At 34.3% G+C, this 17,604-nt stretch overlaps 1 protein-coding gene across 1 annotated transcript in view; it reads right to left on the bottom strand.

The window, feature by feature from the left end:
• Positions 1-275: 275 nt before the first annotated feature.
• The window catches only part of LOC145692366 (uncharacterized), a 137,663-nt gene continuing 120,334 nt past the window's right edge, over positions 276-17,604 (bottom strand). Inside the window, exon 3 of the mRNA XM_081767664.1 lies at positions 276-439. Coding sequence (XP_081623790.1) covers positions 276-439 — 164 coding nt within the window. The remainder of the gene's footprint in view (positions 440-17,604) is intronic.

Here is a 17,604-nt window from a genome sequence, read left to right on the forward strand (position 1 = left end):
AATCTAATCAACACCTCTAATAAAGCAACTATATTATGCAGGCAATAAAAGTGTAATTTCTAAAAATTGTTAAAAAAAAAAAAAAAACATTGCTAAAAGCTATCTAGATTATAAGAAATGATAGCTTGCACTTAAAATGTGTTTAGACTAGAACAAGATTGTTTATTAGCAACAGAGGCAAAAAATCGTAATATTAAGTTAATCAAAGCCCCATTAAAATTATGATCGATAAAATAAAAGTAAAATATTTTTGTGAATCATAAACATTCAGTTACTTACTGTGATTTAATTTCATCACTTGCAACTGGATAAAGATGAGATGAATTGTCGAACCAATCATGTGATATTCCACGAAGAGTAAAGTTCAGATCCAACTTCTGCTTTGCTCTCTCTAGACGATTCTTACTTTGTCTTATGTAAGATAAAATGATACAGTCATCTGTAATGAATTATTAAAGTAATTAATTTGAATTAATACATTATATTTTCATCTTAATATTTTCTCTTCATTTTCACTTTAGGACAATTATATACTGTCATTATTTGAAATAAAACATACATTTTAACACAGTGCAACTCGCATGAAGTTACATATAAGAGATTTGCGAAGTGACCTCACATTAGCATCCTATGGAAAATTCTAAATAGTGACCTGTTTTTGATGAGAAAAATTTCGTGGCACCGAGCACAAAATCCTTTAACCCACAGGTTTTTTTTTTTTTTTTAATGGAGAAAATGGTACTCCTGCATTTCAGAACCTTTAACACATCATCCCACAAATCATTAAAGTTGCATATGCAGGAAAATTTTAATAAAAATATTTTCATGCATGAAACCCATATCCCACAAAACGTCCTTTATATATTGACATCTGACGTTTCGAATGCAGACATCGCATTCATCTTCACTGATTGTAATGAAGTGACTGGAGATGTATATATACTGACTACTTAGGGGCATAGCTATGAATGGGGACTTTAATAGGCTAAGAGAAATGCTGGCTTCTGATTGGTTGAGGCATGCTGGCTCCTGATTGGTTGTTGTTGTGGCTACGAGAAATGACTTTGTTGAATCTGATTTTTTCCTGAAAAGGGCCGATCAGATGGGACTGAGTTCCATACCATTGTCTCTATTAAGACTGCTCCTTTTCAGTGAAATAGATTCGGCTTTGGGGGCGCGGTGCCTCAGTGGTAGAGCGTTCACCTCTGGTGCTTGGGGTCCCGGGTTCGATCCCAGCCCCCGCCAAGTGAACTTTGTGATGGACAAACACCGTGCTCGTGGGTTTTCTCGGGTTTCTCCCGTTTATTCCCACTTTCCTCATTCCACCATTTAACTCATCTCTCATCATCACCGTCTCCTTTAGCCTAATCGGCATAATCGTGGGACGTCAAACTCAAAGATTTCATTCCATTTTTTTTTTTAGATCCGGCTTCCTTTATTATTCTGTCCCCAAAATTGCTGCACTTGGCTACTATGGTGGTATTTGTAAAATCAATTCTGTGTCCAAGCTCTGGGCTATGTTCTTTGTAGCCACAACAGCCAATTAGAATCCAGCACCCTGATTTGAAGCGAAACAAAAGAAATAATTTTCAGTCTAAGTATAATAGATACATACGCTAAAGTTATGACAAGTCATTAACAGCATGGTCAGATTATGTGGGGAAAATAGTGAAAATAAAAATGGTATGACCTGGTTCTTCCTTGTGCACAGTGATTTATCTACACCCCCTTACATTCCCAGCACTACCTAAAATTTTCGGACACCCACCGGAAATAAATTTCTTGCACTCCCCCAACTAGGGGGAGCGATATTTAAAGATTCATTCTCGTCCTGCCTAAAGCCCTACAGGATTTTGTAGAAAATATTTTAAATGATCTTATCTTTAGGGAGAACGAGAATTCCCGTTCTGCTTAATCTTTGGGGACAGGGAACTCTATGCAAGGAGGAAAGTTTTATGGAAATGCAGCACCAAAAAGCTGACTCTTAGTGTGTTTCTATGCAGATCGGAACTCATGTATAGAATGGCTGTAGTAAGAAGGGCGGGAACTAAATCCATGCAGTTAAAATGCAAGGGAAATTCTGACGAGGACAAAATCCAAGGGACAAAATCACAGGAGTTTATAATAGATGTACCAGGCTACACCTTATATGATTATTTTTTTCCCTTCAATTGTCATATATTCTAAAATGCCATCTGTACTTTTTCAACTAAAATAATTTTTTCTTTCTTTTAAAATTCTGAAAACTCAATAAAACGTAAAAATGTTATAATAAAAGGCAGACTAGCTTTAATTACTTTCACACGTGGGCGGCGATTAGGTGGCAAAGGTGGGAAGTTTCCCCCCCCCCCACTCTTTGAAGTAACCCATTAATGTATGTAGTTTCATTTGGAAATGTAAAGCTTTTGTATATATTACTGGTTCATAGAGAAAAGGTTCCATATAATATTTGCATTTGCGTGAGAGCGTATTGGTTGTCCCCGTGGAGTTAAGGGGGGATGTCCATGTTTTGACTACTTACGTGAAATTTGCCAACCCACGCTTTGCTATTGCTTGCAGAAGTTTTATTTTTGGTCGGTAAATGTGTATAGAAGTTCAGCATCTCTATGTTAATTTTTGTCCCTCTATCTTCCCTTTTACGCAAATGGCATAGGCTCAAATTTTTAGCACAGTTCTAAAAGTGTTTGTATCTTTTTCTTGGAAACTACTGAAGGGATTCGTTTAATTTTTATAACACCGCCCTACAATAGCTGCCAATGCTACCGAACTTGAATTATTTTTCTATGTTGCATACAAAGCCAATACTTATTTTTTTTTAATTCGAAGGATTTTAATGATGTGATTTTCTTATATTCACCAAAGAGTAAGTGAGACAAATAAGGGAAGTATGTTATAATCCTAGTTCAGTAAATAGAAGTATATATAAGTAAGATTTGAGCAAAATTTGATTACTTTATCGTTCATAGTTTGTGAGTAAATGGTACATGTATGTCCAAAAATGCAATTTTGAGAAATTAAAAGTTTAAAATTTACAGTCGATTTGCAGCAACCACAACATTCAGAAATTATCATAACCACATTCTTCGTCTTTGGCTGTGTTTTGTTCACTTCTCCTACACGTTCTTGTCTTCATTCGTGATTACTTGATAAGCTTTAGAACTCCCAACTCAGATTTTGTTATACGTTTTCTGTCCATGTCTCGCAGTAGTTTCGAGCTGTATTCACCGCTTGAAATTCCCATCTTTTCCAGAACACCGTTTCTTGATTCACGTACGTTACTAAAACACCACACTGCATCATACACTGGAATTTGTACGATTTCAGAATTCGCAAATGTAGTTTTTTGACATCGTTGTCATATCAGTGCATTGCAACTTTCATTGGGGTTTTGTGTTTTCCTATGCAAACATTTTTCCGAAAAGGAATATCCACAAGAGCTCTGTAGATAGGTTTGATAGCATCCATCACTGCAGAAGGCAACAAGTGCTTATTTTCGTAATGTTCTCCAGTTGCTTCAGATCTATTATACCTACTCCAAGTTTCTCGTCAGTTGAATATTTATGAAAGTAAGTTGGCCACACTGCATTCTCCATCTTCTGAAAGATGCCAACGTTTTCCCTGATAGCTTTCCCATGATAAACCTGGAAGGTACCAATTTCTTTGGAATTCAGTCTACATTTACCTCCTACTGGCTAAGTTTACTAACACAGACTAATAAGGAAAACAAAGAACTGGGAACGCAGAAATAACATTAAGCAAAATGAAGTGTGTACGGTGTATTCTTTTTCGAAGGAGAAAGCAAAAATATATTTACCACATCATTACAGAAGAACTGGATGATCAAACAAACTGAAAACTGAAAACAGATATATTTAAGCCTGAAAATACAACGGAAGTACACAATAATTTGTAGTTCTCGAAGGGAACCTGATGTCGTACGAACATGTAACTTCCGGCAATGAAACTTAAGGCCACAGATTCTGAAATACTTTTCAAAAACCGAAAATTTTGACCCAAAACACGGACACCCTCCCTTAAGAAAGCTACAGGAATTGTGTTTTAATTGCTACGGAAAATAACCTATTGGGGCACTTCCAGCATTCTTTCACTTCTTGTTACAAGGTTCCTAAAATGTTTCTAAAATGTATTTTCTTCTTTCCAATAGTAAGGAATATTGATTAGAAAGAGAGTAATACGAAATATCTATCTTTTCCATTGTTTTGCAGTATTATATACTAGTGAAGTGGTGTGTTTGGGAATGTACGAGTGTGTGTACAATTAAATTTAGTGAATTCAACATAATTCTAGATTTTAGAATGATTTTGTATAACTGGAGTGTGGAGTGATTCTAAGTATTGGTGTATTTTGATGTGTTCCAAGAAAGCGAAAACTGTATCTAATGGCAACGAACATGTTTCGGGAAGCTGCAAAAGCAAATATTTAAATGTCGCAGCATATGCTTGTGGTATTTACTGTCTTTCATTTTCTAAGAGTAATAACATACTTTTAATAGCATGTGTGAAATTAAAAATTAAGCTGTTCATTAATCCCCAGTTTCAATACAACTTTACCAAACAAGCCTTAATATTCATTACTATGAGATTAATATTATTCTTTGTATTTATTTGTTTTGCAACTTTATTAAATAATCTGATCACACAATTTTCCAGATAGAATTTTAAGATGTTCATAAGCAAGGAATCAAATCTCTTCTTACACCTTCGTTGGTTAAAAGTACAAAAGGCTAATACCTACTTCCGTTCTTCTTGGCAATTTACTTAATAAAATATGAAATATGATATACGGTATTTTAATCGAAAAACACTGTATCCTACTAGTTATACAACCACTCGTCAAACGAAATGTTAGAAACAGCCAGGGAAACTAAAATTGGCATACAAATATTCAGATCATGTCTTGCTCCCCTATTTTAACATCCAATCGCTGCCACTGCTTTCACACATACCCATATGAAAGTTCTGGGTAGTCCTATTTATTATACCTTTAATACATTTGAAATACGTTTAGCATATTATAGTAAGACCATTCATTGATTTTTAAAATGTCGCTCTTGTGTGGTAGCATATAGCAGTCTTTTATTTTAAGTAATGAACAAATATTTTTTTAATTCCGAAATACTGATCAAGAGTTATTTTAGCAAAATGTTAGCAAAAAAATGTTATTTCCGTAAAGTGAGGAATTTCAGATAACATTTTAGATGCATAGCAGTTGAAAAAAAAAATCATTCTTTTATTAATTTGCGTCTATGATTCTGTCGCTTGAAATTAGTCTGTATTGTTTGAACTTTCCTTGGGGTTTGTCCTCTTGAATATTGACCTGCATTCGTAATAATCTGTTTGGTAATTCTAACAAAAGCTGTAGAAGAATAACTATCTCTTCAAGTTTCATCATAAATTTTTAGATGTTCTTTTTCTTCTCGGAAAAATGACGAAGATACACTTCTTTATCTGCAATGTTATTCACATCTACATCAGTAAAGATGAATGTGATCTTTTAAAAATGCCTGCTGGCAAATGGAAAATTGACTCAGTTGCAAGAAACCCGTTTGACATTCTAACTGAAACGAACAAAATAAACTAAAATAATTCGGTATAATATAACACGAACGTATTCTGTCAAATAAGATTATGCATGTTTTCCGCGGGATAGTATCTTGCCCCTTGCTGCTATGAAAATAAAATACTACACATTACCCCATATCATTTCGCCAGTAGCTTCCTAATTGCTGATCAGTTAAAACAGTATTCCTGGGCATCGTGACGAAAAATGTATTTGCTTTATCGTGCATTGTACGAAAAACACAAAGAGTGAACACAATAAAAACGAAACAAAGAAAAATACAATGCGATGTAAAGTGCTTGGACTCTTTCGACAAATCACTCAATGTGGCACTTTCCTTGCAAGCAAGTCTTGATCTTGTAATCGGTAACACCGTGGACTCAAGTTCACGGGGTGCTCACATCAATTCACTTTTGTATTCACATTATCCCGAAGAAATGTGATCATTTCTTGCAGTTCAAACAATATACAATAAGTTAGTGAATAATGTTATTCGGTCTTTTTATAAGCAATGTCCAGTGTGTTGTCGTAGGCAGAGCTTTACACTGTAGACTTTAAAGTCGCAAGTTTCTAAAGAAAAGATTGTCCATTTATTATTATTATTATTATTATTATTATTATTATTATTATTATTATTATTATTATTATCATTATTATTATTATTATTATTATTATTATTATTATTATTATGGCAAAAGAAGGAAAGAAAAAGAAACACTATCGAAGCTATTGATAGAAACAGAAGAGATATACTTTATGTCAGATTCTTTTTAGGCTTACACATGAACGTAATATTATTATATTTATAGATTGACAGATAGAATTATTATTTTATGACAACAAGAAATAGAGTATAAATATTTATTAGCATGAATTTTGTTTTGACCTTCTTCTAGTTGGTTGATTTGATTTTGAGTTTAACGTCCCTTTCAGCAGCAAGGCTATATGAGACGGGACCTACTGATTAATGTGGAATCCGAACCACATGAGCTCCTGTCGGAATCAAACCAGGCTCTTTTTCTAGATAGGAAGGTGAGGTGATACCTTGAATAGAATCGTTCTTGTCACTAGAGTTGTAAGTTCGATCACTATTTGTAATTTATGTTATTCCTTTAATGCTTTATCAATGTTGCGTGTAGCGTTAAAGCTAATAATAACTTGTTGGCGAAATCACATGTAAAATTTGAAGACCGAGTTAGTTGCGTAAATTCGCTCGAGGTAACGAAGCCAGAGTAATGTGCGTATGTCTCTTGAACAAAGAAATAAGTTTCTCTCCTTTGGCCATCCTTCCTCTTAGAGTATTCCATAACAAGGTGTCCTGAAGATCTTGTAGTCCACAGATCGATCCCTCTCGCACGTAGAACCATTTTTAATTCTTGATAACTAGTAGAAAAAGCAAAAAACGAATCGAGGCGCATGAAGTTTAGAGCTAACAAGTAAGACCAAACCAAAGGTATGGGTTATTAAGTGATTTGTTTAAAGAAACAATAAAATAGAGGAAAGTTGTTTATCCTGTGTCTAGGAATGGAGTATAAATAAAAGAAGAAACTACACTTCTGTCCAGAATTTCTGTCGCATGTCTTTCAAAATTACATAAATAAAAATAACTCTCTTTCTTATGATAGAAAATGTTAAATGTCTTTTTAGAAATATGCAGAAAAATGAAACCATATATTTCCAAAAAAAAAAAAAGAATGTTTCTGTAAAACATTAAGAAATAAAGAAGTTATAACTAATAAAAGAAGTCTCCGAAACTCATTGCAAAATTCTAAGTTTCATTTTCGTATGCGTGGCAAACGTTCGGCGAAATTTAGAGAGAGAGGGAGAATTTTAAGCTTTATTAGAAATACAACGTAAATCTTTCATAATGTTAGTTGCTATACATATTGCACAGCTCTAATAATAATAATAAACATTTTATACGTAAACAAACAAATGAAAGGAAATAAGCCATAAAATGTGCGAAGTGATCAGGCAGTTTGTGGTAGTGATTTTCTAATATGCGTTTACTAAGAGAATGAACCTTAACATACTTTCGTAGAGGCTCAGGCTCTCCAAGTATTTTGATTTTATCCACGATCAACAGTTGGAATCCCATACCCTACGCTGATTTTTTTATTCTGTTTAGAAAAGCTTGATTATGTCAATTTCTTAAACAGTAATGTTTTGTTCTAATAAAGTTGCTATCGTCTTCATTCTAGCTTATTTGAATATTTACAAATAATCCAGAACTAGTCATTTAAGTAAATTATTACAATTATCAAGAATATTATAAAGAGGGAAAGCTTCATTTCTAGTCATTATAGTAACCGGAGTGTAACTTACAAATATTTGAAATGGTAATTAACTTATGACTAAACTTTAATGATACATTACTGAAATAAAGCATTTACTCCGAATAGTCTCTGCAAGTAATTGGTACAAAATGGACAGCAATAGTGAACATAAACTATTAAATGTCAATTAAAAGTGTGGTAGCGATAGTTCTAAACTCAAGTAGAACATTCACCCTTTGCTTCATGAAAATATTAAACATTTTACAAAAATAACCATCTTTGGTTTATCGTAAATATTTTAGTAAATAAATAAATAAAATATATATTATGTATAATTTAATCACCGTGACTCGAAAGCTGATTGCGAGGGTGAAGATAATGAATATTACTACAAACTTTTACAAAGCTAGGGACCATAGTGGCGCAGTGGAAGCCGGTGGGTATACCTGAGCAGCCTGAGGTGTTAGACTGTAGTGTTGTCAAGGGCTCGAGCGGCTCGGTTCACGCCTCAGTCACCGAGGCCACACCTCACCCTACCGAGCCGCCTCGAGTCCTCGGCTCAGTTGGACCAAAGCGAGCCGAGCCAATGGCTCACCCCAACGGAGCCGCCTCGAGCGAATAGCTCGCCTGAGCCGAGCCCAACAGAGTAAATTGTTCCAACCGGGCCAATGGCTCATCGTAACCGAACCGGCTCGAGCCGATGGCTCACTTGAGCCGAGCCGAACCAAGCCGGTGGCTCAACCCAACTGATATTGTTCGGGCCGATGGCTCACTTAAGTTGAGCCGAACCGAGTCAGTTCGAGCTGATAGCTAAGTTGAAGCGAGCAAAACCGGTTGACATCATTATTAGACTGACTATCGTGAGGTTTTCGAGTCCCTATGTAGTAGGAAGGGAAGAGTTTTAATTGCCCTCGATGTTTCTGAATTCATGACCCTATCGATTCTAGGAGTCTTGAAATTTGATTGAAATAGAGAATAAATCAGGAAGTTTAAAAAATGTAGAGAGTACACCTCTGGTGCATAGAGTCCCTGGTTCGATCCCGCCAAGTGAACTTTGTGGTGCACACAGCGAGTGTGTGTGGGTTTTCTCGGGGTTGTCCTGTTTTCCCCACTTTCTTATTCCACCATTTCATTGATTTCTCTTAACCACAGCCTCCTTTACCCTAGTCCGCATAGCTAGGTCACGTAAAACTTAGATTGCTTTTTCTTTTTGTTGTTAGTGGTAAATGACTGTAAGTAAAGTACTGTAAATAATTGTGAATAGAATTTTGTATCCTCAGGTAAAATATTAGCTTTCAACCCTTCCCATTAGTCTAGCGAGTTGCACGTGCGCCTTTGGTGTATGCGGTTCCGGGTTCTGTTCAAGCTAGAACACAAAAAATAATTACCTTTTCATTTACTCTTATTAATTATCTATCATTTTTAACCTGAAGAGCATAAACGTGAAACATTAAACTAAATAATTCTGTTTCAATATTGTCTAGTGATTTTATTGTCTCAATCATCGATTATTGCGATCGTGCTATATACTACCACATGTATACAATTGGCTTGTCTCTGCTGATTCGAATTTGAATGTGGTCTTTTTGTGGTTATTCAAAAATTCAATGCTTCTTGTGTTAATTCTTCGGCTATCACTACTGCTGTGCCAACCTCTCTTTCCTTTAGGCAGTTACCTGCGTGACACTATCTAACCACTTTTCCTTTCTACATGAAGTCTATCACTCAAATCAAATATAGGTGAATGTATTTAGAAACGACTAAGTTTTCACACGTCATTCACTACAGACGAACTTCTATTATCCAGTTTGAATTCCTGGCAGAAGCTAGTGTTTTATACTGAAAATTGGCATTCAATTCACAAAGGAATCAGGTCCACTTTTGGTACGAGACATCCAAACTGTGCTATGCATAAGTATCTAAAGACTTATAGAACAGCTATGTCCATTCGTCCGTCCGTCTATCGACCGGTATCATAGGGAAAACGGTAAAAGATAAAGAGATAACGGATCTTATAACAAAATATTTTGGATAGTGTAATAATTACCTGTACCTTGGGCAGAAAGTGCTCATACATATGCACTATACTTCATAGAATGTTAATTGAATAATAACAGAAGAAGAATGTTTTTAATATATGTAAAAGATTATTATGGGATAGTTGTTGCTATGTACATGTTTATGGATACCGAGTCAGCAAGTTTGTGTGCTTGACAGTATTAAGGAAAATATATTATAAAGTATATCAACTAATAAACCATTTTTAGCACTGTTTATCGACGTTATCATTTTTATATAAATGGTGAGAACGATAGTATATAATTATTAAAGACTACTACCACTCAAGATTTATATATCTTACTAAGCCGAACCAGGTTGACGACTACTCTTAGTGAGTCGTTATAAAAAATTTTGGTTTACCTCACCCGGGACCATACCGCAAATTCACATCCCGAAGCAGAGTAAGGTTGAATTTTCTTTTTGTCATATAGTTAATGAATACAAATTTGACCATATTACGAAGTGGTAGAACAATTATAAGAAAAATGGACAATGAAACAATGGAAAAGGAATCCCATAATAGTGACAATGGTGAACATAATGTAGCACCAGAAATGACATCATCAGAAGATCGAATCTTGCTAGTATTACAGCAGCAATTGATGCAGATGTCTACTGAGTTAAAGCAGACGATGAAGCATAACTCTGAAGAATTAAGTAGACGAATAGAACAGAAGTCTGATGAATCTAACAAACAATACGAGGAATTAAGCAAACGAATGGAACAGAAGTCGGATGAAACAAAACAATTAATTATCCAGACGATGAGCGATATCACCTCGCAGTTCGAGGAAAAATTAAAAGGAATATCGGAGCAATGCCAGAGTAATCACAACCACCTGAGCCAAGAAATCAGTAATATAAAAAAGGATTTAGAAGTAACCGAATCTTCTGTTCAACAACAAAAGATCCAAGTCATCAGTAATGCTAACAACATACGTACAAACACGCAATTGTTAGCTACGTTACAGGAAGAAATTAGAATGCTACAGGTTAAGGACCACACATACTACAATAACCCGTGTGATGGTCGCTTGGAGTTTCCACACTCACCAGAGATGAACCCACCTTCGCCAGTATCTGATGAGGATATCATTTTAGAAGAAAGTCATCCGAAGAGTACAGATGGACGAAACATAGATGGTGTAACGACACATCACGTCATGAATAGGAACTGTCACCCAATGGGTACATGGAATGATAAAAGGAAGGTAAAATTAAGTGTTAAGATGAGTGAAATACGAGCCATGAGTAAATTCAGTGGTAAGGGTAACGAGAATGCTACTTCTTTCTTAGAGAAATTCCAGGATGAGTGTAATATAATGTGTATAGATAGATCCCAATATATGAAATTAATCCCTCATGTATTACTCCCACCTTGTTCATTATGGTTTAAAGCAGTACGTGATCACATCAGTACATATGAAGAATTCAAAGCGGCATTGATCGCAAATTATGAAAATGACTTTTTGCTTGCGAATAGAGATGCCACCATTAGAAATCAACACTTCAATCCTCGATTGCATAAATCTGTTGTAGAGTTTGTTATAAATACATACAACGAATTAAAGGTCGTTAATCCATTGCAATCGGAATCGAGAATAATAGCATCGATTCGAAATTTGCTTCCATTTAAGTTACAACAGATCTTATTTTCCACCCAGTGTATGAGTTTCAACCATTTATTAATGCTTGTCCAATGCTATGAAACTCAATACCATGCCATGAATCAACAAGCAGGAATGGGTAAAAATAAGAATAGTTCAGATCATTTAGTGCTTGTTCGAAATTTAAATATCCGAAGTGTGAATAATACGAAACATAACCTAAGCAGAATAAATTCTAGCAATCAAAATGAGCAAAATAGGCAAAGTTATGTAGGGAATCCGCCTAACCTAATTAATCGTAGCAATCCATATGTTAGACCATATAATCAAAATAGGTTTAAAAATAGACGAAATGTATGGCGAAATTCCAGGAATACAGCGAACTACGTGAATAGACGTAATTGGAGGTCAAGAGATGGCACTTCATATCAAAATCAGAATCACGATGAAATACATGTACACAATAGTACGGAACCTAATCATGATTGTGCAGTACAATGTACTTTATTAGAATCGTATGCAAGTACGAACGTAACCTGATTACCGTTAATGAAATTAGGTTAAATTCATATCAGCTATAGATTTTCATGAACATTTATTTTATTTTTATTCAATTTAATTCTCTTTAATTCTCATTAATCAATGATAATTCTCAAATGTTTTTAATATATGTAAGAATTATAATTCGATTCATAAATGATTAAAAGCAAAGGTTATTTATATTAGATTGATTTGTGTAAAAAAAACTTAACTGTCAAAGATTATGTTAAGAAGAAGATCTATTCTATAAAACTAAATATTCGACAACTATCTTGAATGAGATTCTTCTATGTTGTGATGCCTTATTAATCTAATGTTTATTTTAAAATATCACCTAAAATGATTATCATATAATGCGCCCTGACTATTTGTAACTCATGTTTGTCCCTTACGATTTTTGAATTCGCACCCTTCAACGATTAAATAAATGAGCGACGATATTTTTAATAAGAAAATATAATAATAATATAATGAATGTAATTAAAAATAAGTATTGATGAAGTGTAATATTTGTTATAAATATATATATATATATATGAAATGTAATGAAGATATATATGAGGTGCGATCAAAATGTGATGGACATATGCAATGTAAGAACAGTATTGTAAACGGACCAGTGGTTCTTGAACATAAAAGCCAAACTCGCTTATGACTTTTATATTCAGTCCATTTGTCGGGCGACATTTTTATATAACAAAATACTTTGGATAGTGTAATAATTACCTGTACCTTGGGCAGAAAGTGCTCATACATATGCACTATACTTCATAGAATGTTAATTGAATAATAACAGAAGAAGAATGTTTTTAATATATGTAAAAGATTATTATGGGATAGTTGTTGCTATGTACATGTTTATGGATACCGAGTCAGCAAGTTTGTGTGCTTGACAGTGTTAAGGAAAATATATTATAAAGTATATCAACTAATAAACCATTTTTAGCACTGTTTATCGACGTTATCATTTTTATATAAATGGTGAGAACGATAGTATATAATTATTAAAGACTACTACCACTCAAGATTTATATATCTTACTAAGCCGAACCAGGTTGACGACTACTCTTAGTGAGTCGTTATAATCTTGCAATCGATTCACCGTCCCAAGGATAGGTGTATTCTCCTGTGTTTACTTTCTGTTCAAATCAGAAATTGTTCAAGTTAATCATTTCCGGTTTCAACGTTTATCTCCATAGAACAAAATGGTTATTAGATAACAACAAGCGGTTTACTGCAAACGATTCAGCGTTTTAAAGCAACATATCATGACAATGGCGAACAGTCTACCAAACCCAGGACGCTCTGCACGTGAGATGTAAATGCTCCTTACTCTGCCACGAAGTCACTTGATAACTTAACGTGTCGTATCATTTACGCATTATTTTGCATTGCTTGCTTAATATATGGCCAAACATGTCTAGAGGATGTGAACTGTGGCGCCTTTTACGTACTGCGAGTAGTGGCTGTTTTAGCGTGCAGGCACGGGCCTACCCAAAAATTTTTAGAAATATATAAATACTAAAAGATATAATAAAGAGTAAATATATATTTCCACTTTTTTATACTAATGTAAATAATTATTTAATAAGCAGCATCAACCACTGCTATGAAAGTAATTTCCTACTGTCATTAATCAATCAAATGTGTACATTTATCCATACGCGAGGAAGCGGGCCTACCCAAAATTAAACTCCTAAAGCCGTTCCTGGCTACGAGCATTATCTGTTGGAGGTGAACTACTGGAAAACTGAATAAAATTTTCTTGCGAAATGACTTGATACTAGACCCAAGTGAGTTTGTTTTATCTTCCTTTCAGCTACAATGTCAAACGGCTTTCCTGCAACTGAATCAATCAATTTTCCATTTCTCTGCAGGTAGCTTTCTTTCAATCACATTCATTTTTACCAAAATAGATGTGAATAACACAGTTAATAACAGAACTGTGCCTAGTCATTTTTCCGAGAAAAATAAGTAGAATAACATCTAAAATTTATGATAAAACTTGTTAGTTATTCTTCTTACAGAATCTGTAACAATTGCTAAAGAAAAATTCTCTTGAAGAAATCCCCCCCTTCATAGAATTCCTCGTCTCGAAAGATTAGGCAGAACGGAAAGACACCATTAAAAATCTTGTTATTTTGGGTTTTAAAAGATTTTGAATTCTTGTTTTTAAGTGCCAATAGAATAAAACAAGTTACTTTGGACAAGATAAATTTTCAAGCAGAGCACGCAACGCAAGGCTGAATGAGAATCAACCTTTACATGGCTGTTATCGTTATAACAACGTTTGATCAATCGATTGCCAACGATTTCATCTCGACGTCACACCAAGCATGAGAAAGTCGACAAGCACGAGAATCGTTCGTTGCATCAACGAATTTTAAAATTTATTTAAAAAACGCTAATTAAAAAGACGATAATAGCATACGACCTTAATGCAAGATTGCACACCAGATTTTTTGAACACCCCTCTAAGTTCAAAATTCTATATAAATCACTGCTTGTGCATGTAAAACAACTTTTTGAAAGTGTCAATGTACCAAGACATACATATTTCATTTGTGATTGGACCTTTTGCATTATACGGTAGAACAAGAGGAATGTAAAACGCCGGTAGTTCATGATCCAGAATAACGGTATCGTCTTGTGAAAACAGCAAGGGCTAAAAAGCATTTTAAGATAATTAGAATGATAAAGCAAGATCATTTTGTGTCGATATACCAATTATCTGCAACGTTCATCTTCAGAAAGACTGATATCAACGGCAAATCTGTTTATTTGCGTAATGCAGCTATCCTGCTGTATAACGGTAGAAGGCCAATTCAACAACGAAACTAACAGATTTTAGAAAACCTGCTGCTTTTATTAGAGGAGGGTACAGCAATTTTTATACTAATTTATGTAGCATCCAAATAGCCCAATCAAACTGGTAGTAAGACAACAGGGTACACATAACAAAAGTAGACTCTGACAGTTCCATTGTGACATCACATTCGGAAGAAGGCTGATGACCCTTCTGCAAAAAAGATTGGACATAAATATTAGTGACTGTTCTCTTGTGAAACTTTACTGTGGTTCTTTGTTTTCTGGAAACGACTAGCCGAACCTGCGCTCTGTACACAGCACATCATTCACATTTGAGCATGAATCTTCTTATCATTCCTTACAACATCTGTACTTGTCCCTTCACAGACACAAGTGAATGACGTCTTGATAAAGATCGGCATGAGGTAACATAAATGTGAGATTTTTCTATTATTTTTGCAATATATTGCACCATTTGCAAGATTTGAGTTCGAGTTCGGGTTGGAGTTTCTAATTCATGTATGATCAGCGTTTTTATTCTTCTTGCATGCAATATGTAATAAGCAAATAGATTACACACACAATTAATTATAATGTCAGTGATATATGGTGTTCATTGGATAAAATACTCCAAACAATAAAGTATCATCTTAGACTGGAGAAATGGTTATCCTTCGTTTTGCATTATCATTTGGCCATGAAACAAACTACGGAGAAATATATAATCCCGTCTACAAGTGTGTGGTGTTGGGAAGTATAACTCGTAGGATATGATGCTTTACTTTTTAAAATTTCAACACTTCTAATGTACCTCTAAAAAATGTAATAAAGGAATAACGATCATTTTTAAATATTCAATTAGAACTGAACAATTTACACAAAAATTTCAATCGATCAGTGAAAATGGCATCTTTCTAGACCTTATGGATTCCTAGATATCGTTGTCAAAAGATTTGACCACAAACATATAAATGTCCATAAACATATAAACTTCTCTTGGCCACAAACATTTCAAAAGGAACAGAACATGTACTCGAGTGTGTTCTTTTTATTCACGACTTGTCCTATCATGGTTTCACTAGCACATGTAACAGAATCTATTCCAAGGATCATTTATCCAAAAACTGACTCCATTTGACCCAACCATTTCACACCATATTATATGATGTTTCTCATCCATCATATGATGATGTTTCGTGTAAAGGGTGGAAATCTGCACCTATTCCAAAATGTTATTCTTATGTAGCATGTCACGCGATTAATGAATAGTTGACTTATGTAAACTTGTAATATTTTTTAAATGCACTACTCAAATTTCATTCGGGGGGCTGCGGTAGTTCAGTGGTAGAGCTTTCACCTCTGGTGCATGAGATTCTTGGTTCCATACCCTCTCGCACCAAGTGAGCTTTGTGGTGGACAAACACCTTGTTCGTGGGTTTTCTTGGGTTCTCTTGCTTCCTCCCACTTTCTTCATTCCACCATTTGCATTCATTTCTAATCCTTACCATCTCCTTTAGCCTAGCCAGCACAATCGTGGGACGTAAAACTGAGAGATGTCATGACAAAGATCATATCAAATTTCTTCCAATCAAACAAAAATAGAGAGTTATGTGAATGAAAAGTACGTAAACATATAAAATAAACAAAATAAATAATAAATCAATGAGTTGTATATAATAATTAACTTTAGTTATTAAAGTTTTGATCCCTTGATCTTGATTTTATATATATATATATATATATATATATATATATATATATATATATATATATATATATATATATATATATATATATATATAACTGTTACAACTCTGTCTGTAATTTTATTTGTTTTAAATATATGTTATTATTACATATTTGTTTACAGTCATTTATGTCTTTCGACAAGTTAATATGAAAGTCATTGAAACCAATGCAGTTATTAAAATCCTTACTGTCAAAATGTTATTACTCAGGAATGGTGTTATTCGCTGCAAAGAAGCTAAAGTAAGAAAAGGAGATCTTGATACACATTTAATAATATAACTGTTCAGTTAAAATAGTGTATACAACGATTACTGTGTGGTATTTTTCATTAATATCAATGAGCTAAACTTATCCTTGGACTGTACTAATTTTTACTTATTCACTTTACTTTAAAATCCCACATTATGTTCCGATAATGCAAGAGAGATGAAGACACAATGGACGAAATAGTGGAACGAAAAAATTGGGTGGAAGCGGAAGAAACCCATGAAAACCCATGAACACGGTGATCGTCTACCAGAAAGCCCACGTGCCAAGAGCAAGTATCAAGCAAGGACTCCACGCACCAGAGGTAAGCGTACAGAGTCACTGTGGTCTGAGCTAATACTGAAATAAGTTTATCAGAAGCGTACTGGAGATTAGCTAACTGTACAATGTAACCCTTTTTTCAGTTTTCCGTGTATGTCGATTAAATCATCTTGTGCTCATTCAAACATTTTGTAATTTGGAGAGTTTCATAAGCTTCTTATTTTATTGTTTCTTGAATTCGCTTGAGAGAACTTTATTAACATTATTTGGAATTGTTCTTTACCTATGATGTCACTGAGATTTTTTCAAACTTTAAACCTGAATAGCTCGTGTACTTAAAATATCTTAAAGATTTTTTTAAAAAATGTTTCTTTGAATGTTCAGTACGTGCTAGTGCTGGGCACAAGAACCGATTTTTCGGTTTCCGGTTTTTAGAAAAAGCGATACAGATTTTG

The sequence above is a fragment of the Thermobia domestica genome, chromosome 8, assembly GCF_964235325.1.
Source record: "Thermobia domestica chromosome 8, izTheDome1.hap1.1, whole genome shotgun sequence".
Taxonomy (NCBI): domain Eukaryota; kingdom Metazoa; phylum Arthropoda; class Insecta; order Zygentoma; family Lepismatidae; genus Thermobia; species Thermobia domestica.